Source organism: Octopus bimaculoides, chromosome 3, assembly GCF_046866305.1.
Source record: "Octopus bimaculoides isolate indiv1 chromosome 3, ASM4686630v1, whole genome shotgun sequence".
NCBI lineage: Eukaryota > Metazoa > Mollusca > Cephalopoda > Octopoda > Octopodidae > Octopus > Octopus bimaculoides.
The window spans coordinates 11,181,125-11,195,560 of record NC_142930.1 but is presented as its reverse complement, the minus strand read 5'-3'; the positions used below and the strand labels follow the sequence as shown (position 1 = coordinate 11,195,560).

Sequence of the window (14,436 nt, the reverse complement as noted above, 5' to 3'; positions counted from 1 at the left end):
TAAAAGAACGTTAATACAAAGGTAAAAGTAACTTCTTAAGCATAACATGCAAATTATTCATACTTGCTTTCAAAAAGTATTTTGGATTGAAAATAGCCTCAATTGATGATGTAATTTGCCAAGAACTTTAATCTTTATCTACTAGCTACACATTGATATTTTTATCAATTGCAATCGTAAGATGACATATCAATAATTTCAACATTGCGACGATAGCATGTGCTTTAAGCATTTAATAAGTGAAAAATGACCAAAGAACAGGTAAACAACATATATTTTGTATCTTTACGCTTTCAATAAGCATTTAAAGTGGAAAAAATGGTAAAGAACAAATTTCGTAGTTTTAAGAGCAGAAAGAGATGGGTAAAAGCAGGAAAAACATCGTAAACATCAGTTTTTGAACACACGGGGTTTTACGTAAACGCTTTTCCAACGCTTGACTTGATACTATGGAAGCTGCCTAAAATTACCCGGATTTCATCACTGTCCACCAGTAAGAAAATATTCGAACAATGCGCTGAATATTGTAACTGCGCCCTACAACGCGCAGGTTATAAAAATTCGATCGAGTATATCCTTATCTGGAACAACCCTCTCTATTAAACCCGGAATCAAGAACACATCCACCACACCCACCACCACCGATAAAAAAGAATATACCTCATATTTTCACCGTCCAACGCTCACCCTGAATTTCAAAGCAGTAGAAGACCTAATACACAATTCTCCCACCCGGTACCCCCGGATCCTAAATCTATCGCTGTCCCCGAAATTAACACCTGCAAGCACCTTATTCTTTCCCGAACCTGACCCATTCCCGTCTTTTTCTCTCTTTTCTCTCTCCTTTTTTCTCTCTCTTTCTCCTTCTTTTCTCGCTTTATCCTCTCTCTTCTATCCCCTCACTCACAACCCGCTTCTGTCTATCTTGATGTCTGTCTTTCGCACTCCATACACCCACGCTAGCTAATTATTTGAACATGAATGCATCATTCAAAATACTGACAAAATACGGTTGGGATTTACTAGGGATTATACTTAAAGACCTACACTTTCACGGAAGTACGGACTAGCCTCCATACCCTCCGGAAAAAGATTAACAGCAAACTTTATTCTCCTGTTTGTATACTTCTGACTACTTTTAATCTTTATTCTATTTTATTCCATATAATCTGTGAATATCCCTGTCTAGAACTTTCATAATACTCACCTTGGTGGCGGAATACCCAGTGTAAGGACATGCTAGCCTGTCACTTGGGATATCCCAGAAACAGCTGTAAGAATTAAAATTGACCTTACTCTAATTATTATTATAAATGACTTGAGATGCTCGTCCAGCCTTGGTTTTTGTTGTCCTTTTCCTCGAATATATACCTGGTTCCCTAGTTCAAGCCTCAGCTGTGAACTTCGAACCTAGCGAATGACCAATTACAGCACTTACTCACTGTACATATTCGTTTAGAACACCAGTGAACTAAACTCCACATATTCTATAAATATATATATATATCTAGTAGAATAATAAAGAGAAAGTTCTTGGGGCAGTATTATATATATTTGAAAGAATGAGTAGAGATGGCTTTTTTTGAGGGGAGAATTTTTATTCTAATCTTAATAATAGTGTTTACAGTTAGTTACTCTCATATGAGTTTCAAGCTTTCAAGTAGCCTGAAAATGGCTACTTGAACTCACTCAAAAGGGCCGTCTATACTCATACTTTCAAATATACATGTGTATGTGTGAGTATGTATGTATGTATGTATGTATATATATATATATATATATATATATATATATATATATATATATATATATATATATATATATATAAATAAGGATAAGATCGATATTTAAAATATTGATCTTATCAAGTGGTCAGCATGGGAATAAAAACCATCAAAGGTAATAATTATTTAAAATTATAATACAGGGTATCAAGAGATACCACCACGCTGGAAAAATAGCAGTCAAATCCTGACTCTAAAACCACAATATCTCTTGATACCCTGTATTATAATTTTAAATAATTATTACCTTTGATGGTTTTTATTCCCATGCTGACCACTTGATAAGATCAATATTTTAAATATCGATCTTATCCTTATTTATATAAATATAATTTTATCAGTGTATTTACTGCGCTGATATTCTGTCCGGATCACACGAAAGGTTGTTTAGGCGGGCTATTTAAGCTAGTCGTGTGCATACGTGCATATATATGTATGTATACGTCCGTATATGTAAGTATACTGTTTATATACATGTATTTGTATTTATGTACTGGAGTATATTCCACTGATGAAGGCAGAGCATTATTATTTATGCAAAGCCAGAAATCCAGGATTTGGAATTATCTTTATTTTTACTGGTTTATTTGGTCTTCGTCTTCGCTAATCGTGCCATGCGGACATTTATTGTGGTTTTAGAGTCAGGATTTGACTGCTATTTTTTCAGCGTGGTGGTATCTCTTGATACCCTGTATTATAATTTTAAATATATATATATATATATATATATATATATATATATATATATAGCTGGAATTTACAGAAAAACAAAACACGAAGACAGGTGTGCGAACACTAAGCGTGTGTATTAGTTTCACGTTCGAGAAAGTCACAGAGTCTTTTACGTTTCGAACCTCGGCTTTTCAACAGAAAGGATTATGAAGAAATAAACAGAGAAAGAATATAAAAACTTCTGGATTTAGCGATCAATCATGGCGGACATTTACTTTCAATCACTACAATTGTTTGTACACAACGTAGTCCTCCAGGCGTGAAGCTTCTTGATTACGCAACCGTTTCTCTGCATTCTGAGATCTAGCTGTGTTTCCTCAGGCGATATGTAAATATTGTCTCCGTAAGTTCAAATTCTCGGCTTCAAGAGCATCCTCTCTGTCGTGGTCTGAAGTTTGTAGTCGCCACTAAGTTTATCAAAGTGTTTTGTTACTTAAGGACCGTTGGCAAACTATCTTAAATGTGTAGTGGTAGTGGGATGGTGATTCACTGCTTTGAACGTATAGTGGTAGTGGAATAGTGATTCCGCTATTATTTAAGTGGTTGCCGTTTTAAAATGGCAACGACTTTAACAATAGCAGAATCATTTAAGAAGTATCTATTATTTCATAGATAAATGAAATACATATCAATCCAGAAATTTGTAATAATTTCTTACCTTTATCACAATTTGTCCCGGAATATCCAGCTTTGCACGTACACTTGTATGCATTGCCATTACTGTTACACGCTCCTCCATTGTTGCATGGTTTCGCGATACACGGATCAACTAGAAGTCAATATATCAAAAATCAAACAATGTTTCAAGTATGACTGCTCAAAAGTGAAAATGTCTACAATTCTAGAGAGTCACGGAAGTCGACGAATACGTTAATATAGAAAGTAATGTCTTATCGACAAAGCTTTCTGCATATATATGTAGCGCAGTAGTAGTAGTAGTAGTAGTAGTAGTAGTAGTAGTAGTAGTAGTAGTAGTACTACTACTACTACTACTACTACTAAATATTTTTCCGAAGACCCTAATATAAGCAGAGAGATTTATTGCTGACAACGAGCTAGCAGAATCGCTAGAACGCTGGGCGAAATGCTTGGCGGTATTTCGCCCGTCGCTATGTTCTGAGTTTAAATTCCACTGAGGTCGACTTTGTCTTTTATCCTTTTGGGCTCGATAAATTAAGTACCAATTGCATACTGAGGTCGATCTTATCGACTGGCCCTCCTCTCCCGAAATTTCAGGCCTTGTGTTTATAAAAGAAAGGAATATTTATTTGATTTCGTGTTTAAAAGTATCACTGTTTGGCTACAATAAACACACATCACTTCATTACTGAGTATAAAGATATTTCTCGATAGAAATTATATATTTCATGTGTGTATACCATTATAATTCCCTAGCAATAAAACATTTCTGATAGACGATATTTAAGAGATTTTCATACGGCACAATATAACATTGCTATAAATCTACTAAAATACTAATAACAGAATATTTCAGTAGATGAACAATTTAGTGATAAATAATTTCATACATACCCTCACAAGTTTTTTTTATTAATTCCTTTTCTATAAATTTTAGGGCATCAAAGTTGCTCACTGTAAACATGTATTTATCTGATGGTGAATTAGCAATTTCTTTCAATTCAGCTTTGTTAAGGTTTGAACCGATTCCGATAGCAAAAACAATTACGTTCGCGTTTCGTAATTTTCTTGCCGCCGCAACTGTTGCCGATTTTAAGTTGGATTTGCCATCTGTTAGAATAATTGCAATATTTGGGGCATCTCCTCTATCCCCTGCCGCTTGTGTAAATGAGTTAGTTCTCAGATAATCAAGAGCCAAGTGTGTGGCAGTACTACCTTCACGATATGGTATATCGTCAATGCCTCCTAGTACTGAATTCTTGTGAGTATAACGATTCAAATTAAACTGTGGTCTTGTAGACGACGAGAATGAAATAGCCCCGACACGAATATGTTTTGGGCCAATTGTAAAGGATTTCACTATGCGGCTTATAAAATTCTTCATTTTTTTATAGTTTTCGATTTGAACACTTCCAGATTCATCCAACACGAACATGACATCAGCAACGGCATTTCCACAGGCTAAAACAGAGACAATTTAAAAAAGAAAGTAAGACGTGTGAGGCTGTTATTTATGTATTTCAAATTTTCTATTTTGATATGTGCTGTTTTATATTTTTGTAATATACTTCTTTGTATTATCTACACAATTATTATGACTGCTACTATTATTGTAATTATAATTTTATTACAATTTCAACTCTGTATTTCGTTCTATTTGTAATCAGTAGAACATTTAAATACTACATAAAAGAAATTGCAGAATATGAAGCCAGAGACCCATAAACGTATCTATTTCACTGAGACGTCCATTATCTTCTACGTTGAAATCTTACCGAGGTATACCTTGTCTTTCAACCTCCTAGATTCGATCAGATAAAGTACTAGTCATGTATTAAGCAACTATTCCCCTCCAACATATTTCAGGCATTGTGCCTTTGTTAGAAGCAATTCTTTTATTCGACCGTCTTTACATTCCGAGTTCAAATTCCGCTAAAATGACTTTGCCTTTCATCATTTCGGGTCGATAAAATAAGCACCAGTTGAGTACTGGGGTTGACTTAATCGACTTGATCCCTCCATCAAAACTGCTGCCGTTGTGCCAAAATTTAAAACCATTAGCAGCAGCAGCAGCACTAGTAGAAGTAGTGGTAGTAGTAGTAGTAGTAGTAGTAGTAGTAGTAGTAGTAGTAGTAGTAGTAGCAGCAGCAGCAGCAGCAGTAGTAGTAGTATTAGTAGTAGTAGTAGTAGTAGTAGTAGTAGTAGTAGTAGTAGTAGTAGTAGTAGTGGTAGTAGTCGTAGTAGCAGCAACTGCTGTAGTACATTGAATTTTAAATTAGCAATTTGTAATTTATCGATGTGAAGTACAAAATAAGCTTAGATACAGATATAGTGATAAACAAACGATAAGTAATTTGACAGATAAACAGACGACTGTGCATGTAAAACGCTACTTACTTGAAAGTGGAGGCTTCACTGGTGCTGAAGTGGAAAATGAAAGTAAAAGTAAATTAGTCCAAAATATTTTATATACCAGAAACAGACAAAAAATAAAAAATTTTCTTTGGACAATTGAATGTAATTCATGTGGATTTACTGCAATTTAAAATAATAAAACACAAGGCATGCTACCCAGCGCTGCCCGGTAAATAGTGCAGTAAGATGAAAACTAACAAACAAATTGAGTGTAAAATGTAGAATTTTTTTGCCATTTTTCTATACAAGACAATGACCTCAAACTAAATCATTTTATGTCAACCATACAAGACATATGCACCAAATACGTGCCATATAGCAAGACCAGCAAACATGCCAATAGAATTCCTAGAGACAGGAAAATCCTTATGAGACACAGAACAAAGGTCTCAAACCAGTTAAATAGAGAACTGGAGGATAGGAAAAGGGCTAAATTAAAACTAACACTGTTAGAAATAGAAAACAAAATTAAACTCTCCCATGAAAAGGAGAGAGCAGAGAAGGAGAAGAGAGCAGTAGAAAGCATAAAAACAAACCCCAAGGCTTTCTATAGATTTGCAAAAGAGACTGCTACGGTACAGTATAAGATAGGACCCCTATTCCTGCCTAATGGCTCACTGACTGCAGATCCCACATGGATAAGTGAAGTGCTCAGTACACAATTCAAGAGTGTCTTCACTTCTCCTCTGAGTCACATGCAGATAAAGAACCCAGCTGATTTCTTTGACAATAACACTCAGCAGAAAAAGACTGCATCCATTACCTACATCGACATTGAAGAGGAAGATGTGATAGCTGCCATAAATGAAATGAGCTCAAATTCGGCAACTGGCCCCGATGGTTTCCCAGCTGTCCTCTTAAAGTCGTGTAAACAAGAATTAGCAGGACCACTCCAGATACTCTTCCAGAGTTTCCTTGCAAATGGTAAACTTCCCAAAAAGCTGAAGGAAGGCACCATATGTCCTATCCATAAAGGTGGAAGCAGAGCAGAGGCTGGGAACTACAGGCCCATCTCTCTGACCTCACATATTAGCAAAGTCATGGAACGAATTGTCAGAAGGAGATTGATTGCGTTCCTAGAAGAAAATGACTTGCTGAATGAGACCCAGCATGGTTTCCGTCCAGGTAGAAGCTGCCTCACGCAGCTCTTGCAGCATTATGACTGGGTCCTGAAGCAGCTACTTGACCATTCAAATGTTGATGTGATATATCTCGACTTTGCAAAAGCCTTTGACAAAGTTGATCATGGCTTGATATGTCACAAGCTGCGAAACCTTGGCATAGCTGGTAAATTAGGAGAATGGCTGCATGACTTCCTGAATGGTAGAAGTCAGACAGTTGCAGCCAATGGAGAACTATCTAGGGAAACACAAATATTGAGCGGTGTTCCACAAGGAACTGTTCTGGGGCCACTACTGTTCATAGTGGCCCTTCTGGACATGCCCACGGTCACTCGGAGAGCTACTGTCACTAGCTATGCTGATGACACAAAGATATCTCAGGCAATAAAGAATCCTGATGATATTGTAAGCCTGCAGAATGCAATATATGAGTGGGCAGAGCAAAATAATATGCAGTTCAATGCAAAAAAATTTCAAGTACTGCGCTACAAGACCACAAGTACCTCCCAACTGGCATACACAGGGCCTGGAGGTACTGCAATCCCAGAACCACAAACAGTAAGAGATCTGGGCATCAACATGTGTAGTGATGCATCATTTCACATGCACATTGTCAAGTTGACAGTAAAGTGCAGACAACTGGCAGGGTGGATACTGAGGATATTCCGTACAAGGGATCAAAAAGTCATGTTGACTCTATGGAAGACATTTGTTCTGAGCCGCCTAGACTATTGCTCTCAGTTGTGGTCACCACACAGTGTTAAGCGGACAGCAGAACTCGAGGCAATTCAGCGGCACTATACAAAAAAGATCGCCACAGTCCAACAGATGAACTACAGGGAGCGACTGAAGGTACTAGGTCTCTACTCCCTGGAGCGCAGGCGGGAGAGATATGTAATAATATACATATGGAAAATACTGGAAGGACTGGTGCCAAACTTTGGCATCAAGTACTACAGGAATGCCCGCACGGGTCGCCACTGCATGGTGCCAAAGGTACCGTCCACTGCATCTCACATAAGAACGAGATACTGCAGCAGCCTCGGTTTCAGAGGACCTCAGCTCTTCAATGCCCTGCCAAAACATTTGAGAGACATGCAAGACATGGATGCGGAGGTCTTCTAGACAAAACTTGACGCTTTCCTCTCCACGATACCAGACGAACCAATGGCTCGTAGTGAGACGCAGTTTAGGGCAGCTATGTCAAATTCTCTTATACACCAGATGTGCCATCAAAACTCTTGTTTGGACCATGTCAGGTGGGGGAGGAGAGACATGCAAGGAACGTGAAAATCACGGTGGTGCACCAGCATGACCGCAGCCACTTGGCTGAAACACATAAATAAATAAATAAAATAAATAAATATGTATATATATACATACATATATATATATATATATATATATATATATATATATATATATATATATATATATATATATATATATATATATATATATATATATATATATATATATATATATATATATACGTATATATATATACATATATGCGTATATATATATACACATATATATATACGTATATATATATAAGTATATATATATATATATATAAGTATATATATATATATATATATATATGTATAAATATATGTATATATATATATGTATATATATATATATATACGTATATATATATATATATATATATATAAGTATATATATATATATATGTATATATAAATTATAATACAGGGTATCAAGAGATACCACCACGCTGAAAAAATAGCAGTCAAATCCTGACTCTAAAACCACAATATATAAATATATATATATACATATATATATATATATATATATATATATATATATATATATATATATATATATATATATATATATATATATATATATATATATATATATATATATATATATATATATATATATATATATGTTGTTGTACTTGGGGATGGTCATATTGCCAGTTTAGCCAATAAAAACACACGCACTGTATATTTGGTGTTAATTTTTTTTTTTTTTTCAGCTTTATATTACATTAATCTTAATCTTAATCTTATTTCGGCCAGAGTTCTTTCGTCACACTTCTGTGACCTCATCAGTGGTCCTTTGTTTCCTTCTTTCTTATGTGTGTCTCACTTTGTTTCCTTCTTTCTTATGTGTGTCTCACCTTGCTAACTATCAGCCATTTTGTTAGCAAGGTGAGACACACATAAGAAAGAAGGAAACAAAGGACCACTGATGAGGTCACAGAAGTGTGACGAAAGAACTCTGGCCGAAATAAGATTAAGATTAAGATTAATGTAATATAAAGCTGAAAAAAAAAAAAAAATTAACACCAAATATACAGTGCGTGTGTTTTTATTGGCTAAACTGGCAATATGACCATCCCCAAGTACAACAACATCTGTTTCAACACACGATTTCACATAAAAAATCTTGCAAAACAAATATATATATATATATATATATATATTATTTTGCTTAAAAGAGTTCCAACACTGTCTGTTTTTTATGTTTTATTTATATTCCTGCAGAACTAATGTGGGGTATAGAATATGGAATATACAATATATAATATGATATACAATATACAATATAAAATAAAATAAAATAAAAATGGATGGCACCATGAAAGAAAGTATTGAATGTAGATGAAATATTGAGTGTTCAATATAAAGGATCAAATATATAAATATATAAATATAAATATAAATATATAAAGGCGACTCGAGTTTCAGGGCTATTTCCCTTCGTCATGGCCGGTATGACAGACTTTAACAGTCCCTTAGCGTCTGTGACATTGATTATTGTGAGTGGTCCACTCAAACAGCTGACCGTGTTACTTGGTTGCATACCATCAGCGATGTTGTTTCCTCCTTTGAGATCTCTCGCAGTGCCTCTCTTGAAGACAAACATTAAAGGCAAAAGAATTATGCTGCTGCATCATGAGATCCCGGACAACCATACCTCTATCATTCTTGCAATTGGATATGTCGATCCAACATCGGCCTTATCAGCCACCAACGAGTGTGCAGACATCATGGACAACAGCCTTCCTAATCTTCGTCAGCGAAGCGAAGCCAATACACACACACACACACACACACGCACACACACACACACACACACACACACACACACACACATATATATATATATATATATAAATAATAATTATTAATAATAATAATTATTATTTTTTCTAATATATAATTCCTGTACATCACCTCCAAACCTTCCAAAATATATATATATATATATATATATATATATATATATATATATATATATATATATATATATATATATTAGAAGGTTTGGAGATGATGTACAGGAATTATATATTAGAAAAAATAATAAGGTACTCAGATATCTGGATGGTTGTACATTTACAGATTTTTATTAATATGTCACATGTTTTTATAAATCATATATTAGCTCTTGCATCTATTCCAGTAGACTCTCCAGATTTAATTTTTCTTGAGAGGATTTGTCTCTTTTTATAATATTATTGAATGGGTAGGGGTGGAGAGAGAGATATAGGTTAGCAAAAGAGGGGGAGGAATGGGGAGAAAGAGAGAGAGAGAGTGTGTCTGTGTGTTTTTGTTTGTGTATGTGTGTTTTTGTGTATGTGTGTGTTTTTGTGTGTGTGTGTGTTTTTGTGTGTGTGTATGTGTGTGTGTGTGCCTGTGTATCTGAAAGTAGTGTCAATGGGAAAGAGAAGGAAAGAAAGAAGGAAGAAAGGAAGAAGAAATTGTGTTTACATCCCCGAGATCTACGTTATGTGTTCACGTGTCTGGGGAGTGCTCAGCCACTTGCACTTTAATTTCACGAGCAGGCTGTTCCCTTGGTCGGATCAACTGGAACCCTCGTCGTCGTAAGCGACGGAGTGCCAACGACCAATATATATATATATATATATATATATATGTCCAGTGTACTCCGTGGGTAGGAGAGGTGCAGCCGGGAGAGTGTAGAGTTAAGAATAAAAAAATCCAGAATGAATAAATCCAGAATGAAAGAAGGTAGAATCCAGAATTTCGTGTTTGATGAGTAGAGACAGGATTAGCTGGTGCGACCACGTGAGCGTGTATTATATATGGGAGAATTTACGAAAAACACAACAGACGAAGACAGGTGGTGTAAACAACAAATAGATGTATTAGTTTAACGCTCGGGAATAGAGAAAGTCTTTGACGTTTCGAGCTACGCTCTTCAACTGAAAGAACACAGAAAGAAGTAAGGAGAGAAACAAGGAGAAAAAAAATATAAATGTAGTGGTCAGCGATCTATCAGTTGAAGAGCGTAGCTCGAAACGGCAAAGACTTTATCTAATCCCGAGCGTTAAACTAATACATCCATTTTTTGTTTGCACCATCTGCCTTCGTCTGTTGTTTTTTTTCGTAAATTCTTCTACATATATATATATATATATATATATATATATGTATATATATATATATATATATATATATATATATATATATATATATATATATATATATATATATATATATAGAGAGAGAGAGAGAGAGAGAGAGAGAGAGAGAGAGAGAGAGAGAGTTTTAGGGAAAAGAGCCAAGGTTCATGAACTCATTGATGAAAATCCACTGTCACATATAGAAAAATTAATAAGTGAAAGCACAATAAATAAGTATAATATAATACAAAGTAAATATCATAAGAGAAGAAGAAGAAGAAGAAGAAGAAGAAGAAGAAGAAGAAGAAGAAGAAGAAGAAGAAGAAGAAGAAGAAGAAGAAGAAGAAGAAGAAGAAGAAGAAGAAGAAGAATATTATTATTATTATTATTATTATTATTATTATTATTATTATTATTATTATTGAGTGAGAGGACAGTGCATGCCTTCAAAGTGACACCGGGGTAAAATATACGAAGCCCATTATACCCATCATGACTACCTTTCTGATAAGGGTACACCAGGCACATACATCACAACCATATGTGCGCGACGTGGTGATCTCATATCAAGATAAAAGTGCATGACCACGCAGGCAGCGCCAAGTTAGAATTTTTTTTCAGGTCGAGTACCCCATCCCGTTCAAAAGGTCTCTGAATAAGGTTTGTTTAATGATGTTGAGTAAAACACTCATGTTTCCAAAGGTGAATTATTCGAACCTCAAAGAATTCCTCTCAACACATGACTATGATGCTCCCCCACTACTTCTGCTCATGATCAGAGATACACGTATCGTCAGTCACAAAGGGACATGCTCAACTGGTTACGGTCAAGCAACTGACAAGCAAGCCTGTGGTATTAAGCAGAATATTTGCTGTAGCCCATCTATTATTATTATCATTATATATATATATAGTTTTAGGGAAAATAACCAAGTTTCAAGAACTCATCGATGAAAATCCACTATCACATATAGAAAAATTAATAATTAAAAGCACAATAAACGAGTATAATATAAAGTAAAGTAAATATCATAAGATAAATATAATAAAAAGATTACACGTATTTCATAACTAATTTTCAAATAGAAAATTATTATTACAAACGTAATAATAAAAATATGAATGAAAAAATTATGAATGGAAAAATTATGAATGAAAAAATTAGGAAAGAAAAAATTATTAAGAATAAAAGATTAAACGTTATATATATATATATATACAAAGTTTTAATTTAAAAAATCCTTAACGATATTATAAACAATAAAGATTAATTATTAATCAAATATTATTAATCAAAAATAATCGAAAATATATCAACACTATTCAAATCGAAGTTCTAATATTATGTTGAAATGAAACTATAACTTCTAAATAATTTAGTGTTAAATAAGTTATCTATTAAAAATAATCTATAAAGAACCAAATGAATAATATAAAAAACAAGAATACATATTATTTTCAAATAGTATAAAATCTTTAGCAAAGTAAAAAACAGTACTTATCCATATTTTTCCGTAATTCAAACTGAAAACTAAGATAGTGGATTTTCATCGATGAGTTCTTGAAACTTGGTTATTTTCCCTAAAACTATATATTTTATATATATTTTATTTATAAAGCTCAATTTAATTTTATTTTTTTATAAATTGATTTTAATTGAGTTTTTACCTGTAATTTTGGATTTTGTCCCTAATATTATTATATATATATATATGTGTGTGTGTGTGTGTGTGTGTGTGTGTGTGTGTGTGTGTGTGTGTGTGTATGTATATATATAGGTTTAGATTTAGATTCAAAATTGAATATGGTACTTATGTTTAGGCACCAGAATATAGTATGGTATGGTATTATACAAAAACCATTCCAAAAACGAGGTGATCAAAAAATCAAAATAAGCAACACGGATTTTAAAGATGAATGCAGTACGCACGTTTCATGCTACTCCATTTATTTAAGTAATGCGAGCATTACATTAAATGCAATATGTAGAGCAATCTTCAGCTGCACGAAAATGCAGAAAATTACAGTAGAATAGACATACTATAATTGTGACAACATTTCAAATCCCAGTGGGAAGAAGAATACATAAAAATCCATCTTGACATAGCCAAGGCTATCAGGCTAGTAATTGGTTCTAGGCAGAAATTCTAACTGTCTCTGATTTTATTGTCTCTTATCTAGTAGTTATAGTATAAGGGACAATCACTTCTAATGAAAGGGAAGGTGTGAGCATTATGCATGGACATGGCTATAAAGGATATGGTTATAAAGGTTTCTCTGGTCAGAGTGGCAACACTATTATAGGTTGGGTTTTTTTTACTACTATCAAAATGTTGAGGAATTAAACCCTAAGCATATAGGTCAAACAGGGCTTTTTCTTTAGTCTGAATAGAGCATCAGTATTGTTTTACAGATATCAATATTAGTTTAAACAATATTTTAATAATAAGAAGTATGTTAATAATAATAAAATGTAATGTAATTAGTTTATACAAAAATCATGAAGTAATGTCAGTATTGAATTCAGAGGCTATAGATAAGGTGTAAAGTCTAAGGATATTATATGTATTGGGCCCAGGAAAACTATTTTGAATTATTTTTTAAATGATTTTAAAATTTAAGCTGATATATATAATAATACTATTTTGAAGACACATAAAAGGTAAGCTTTATTTTTATAATGTGAAGAAGAATTAGTATAGGATTTATATAGTTTATAATAATGGGTTTATTAAGGTTTAAGGGACAAAAAAGAAGAAAGAGATTAGGAATTAACAAGGACATCCAATACAGGAACATGATAATAGAATAATAGTTTCATTAGTCATGAATTTGTTTTAAGACTAACGTGGGCTAATTAAAGAATATTAATTGAATAAGGATTAGATTTATTTTGGACATAAGGATTAGAATTATTTAAGTTAAAAATACAAAATAAACAAGACACTATCGCTGCAAGCCCTGAAATAATGTAATAATAATATTGATCCTTTTAAAGTCAAGCATTAAATAAAATAAAACTTAGATTAGGGGAACTAATTAAAAAAAAACATTTAGAACTTATGAAAATTTCCTATTCTTATAAGCTATATAGGGTTAAGATACATATTAAGAACTAACAGCATTAGCAGAAGTGGTGTGAAAACATATCTTCTATGGAGTAAAGTTTAAATCTTATTTATCACAAGTAGATTATATGTTAAAGTGGGAGATCAGGAATATATGTTATAAAGGTTCAGTTTCCAATTTAAAATATGTGCTAATTAATAGCCCTAGATGACCATGGTAGAAGTTAAAATACTATATTTTGATAATTTTAACTACTTTTTAAACTACT

At 33.5% G+C, this 14,436-nt stretch overlaps 1 protein-coding gene across 1 annotated transcript in view; it reads right to left on the bottom strand.

The window, feature by feature from the left end:
* LOC149136453 (uncharacterized) overlaps positions 1-14,436 on the bottom strand; it is a 36,807-nt gene that overhangs the window by 12,918 nt on the left and 9,453 nt on the right. Inside the window, exons 3-5 of the mRNA XM_089348576.1 lie at positions 5,553-5,576; positions 4,050-4,616; positions 3,175-3,285 (exon numbers count right to left, since the gene is read on the bottom strand). Of these exons, the coding sequence (XP_089204702.1) occupies positions 3,175-3,285; positions 4,050-4,616; positions 5,553-5,576 (702 nt within the window). The remainder of the gene's footprint in view (positions 1-3,174; positions 3,286-4,049; positions 4,617-5,552; positions 5,577-14,436) is intronic.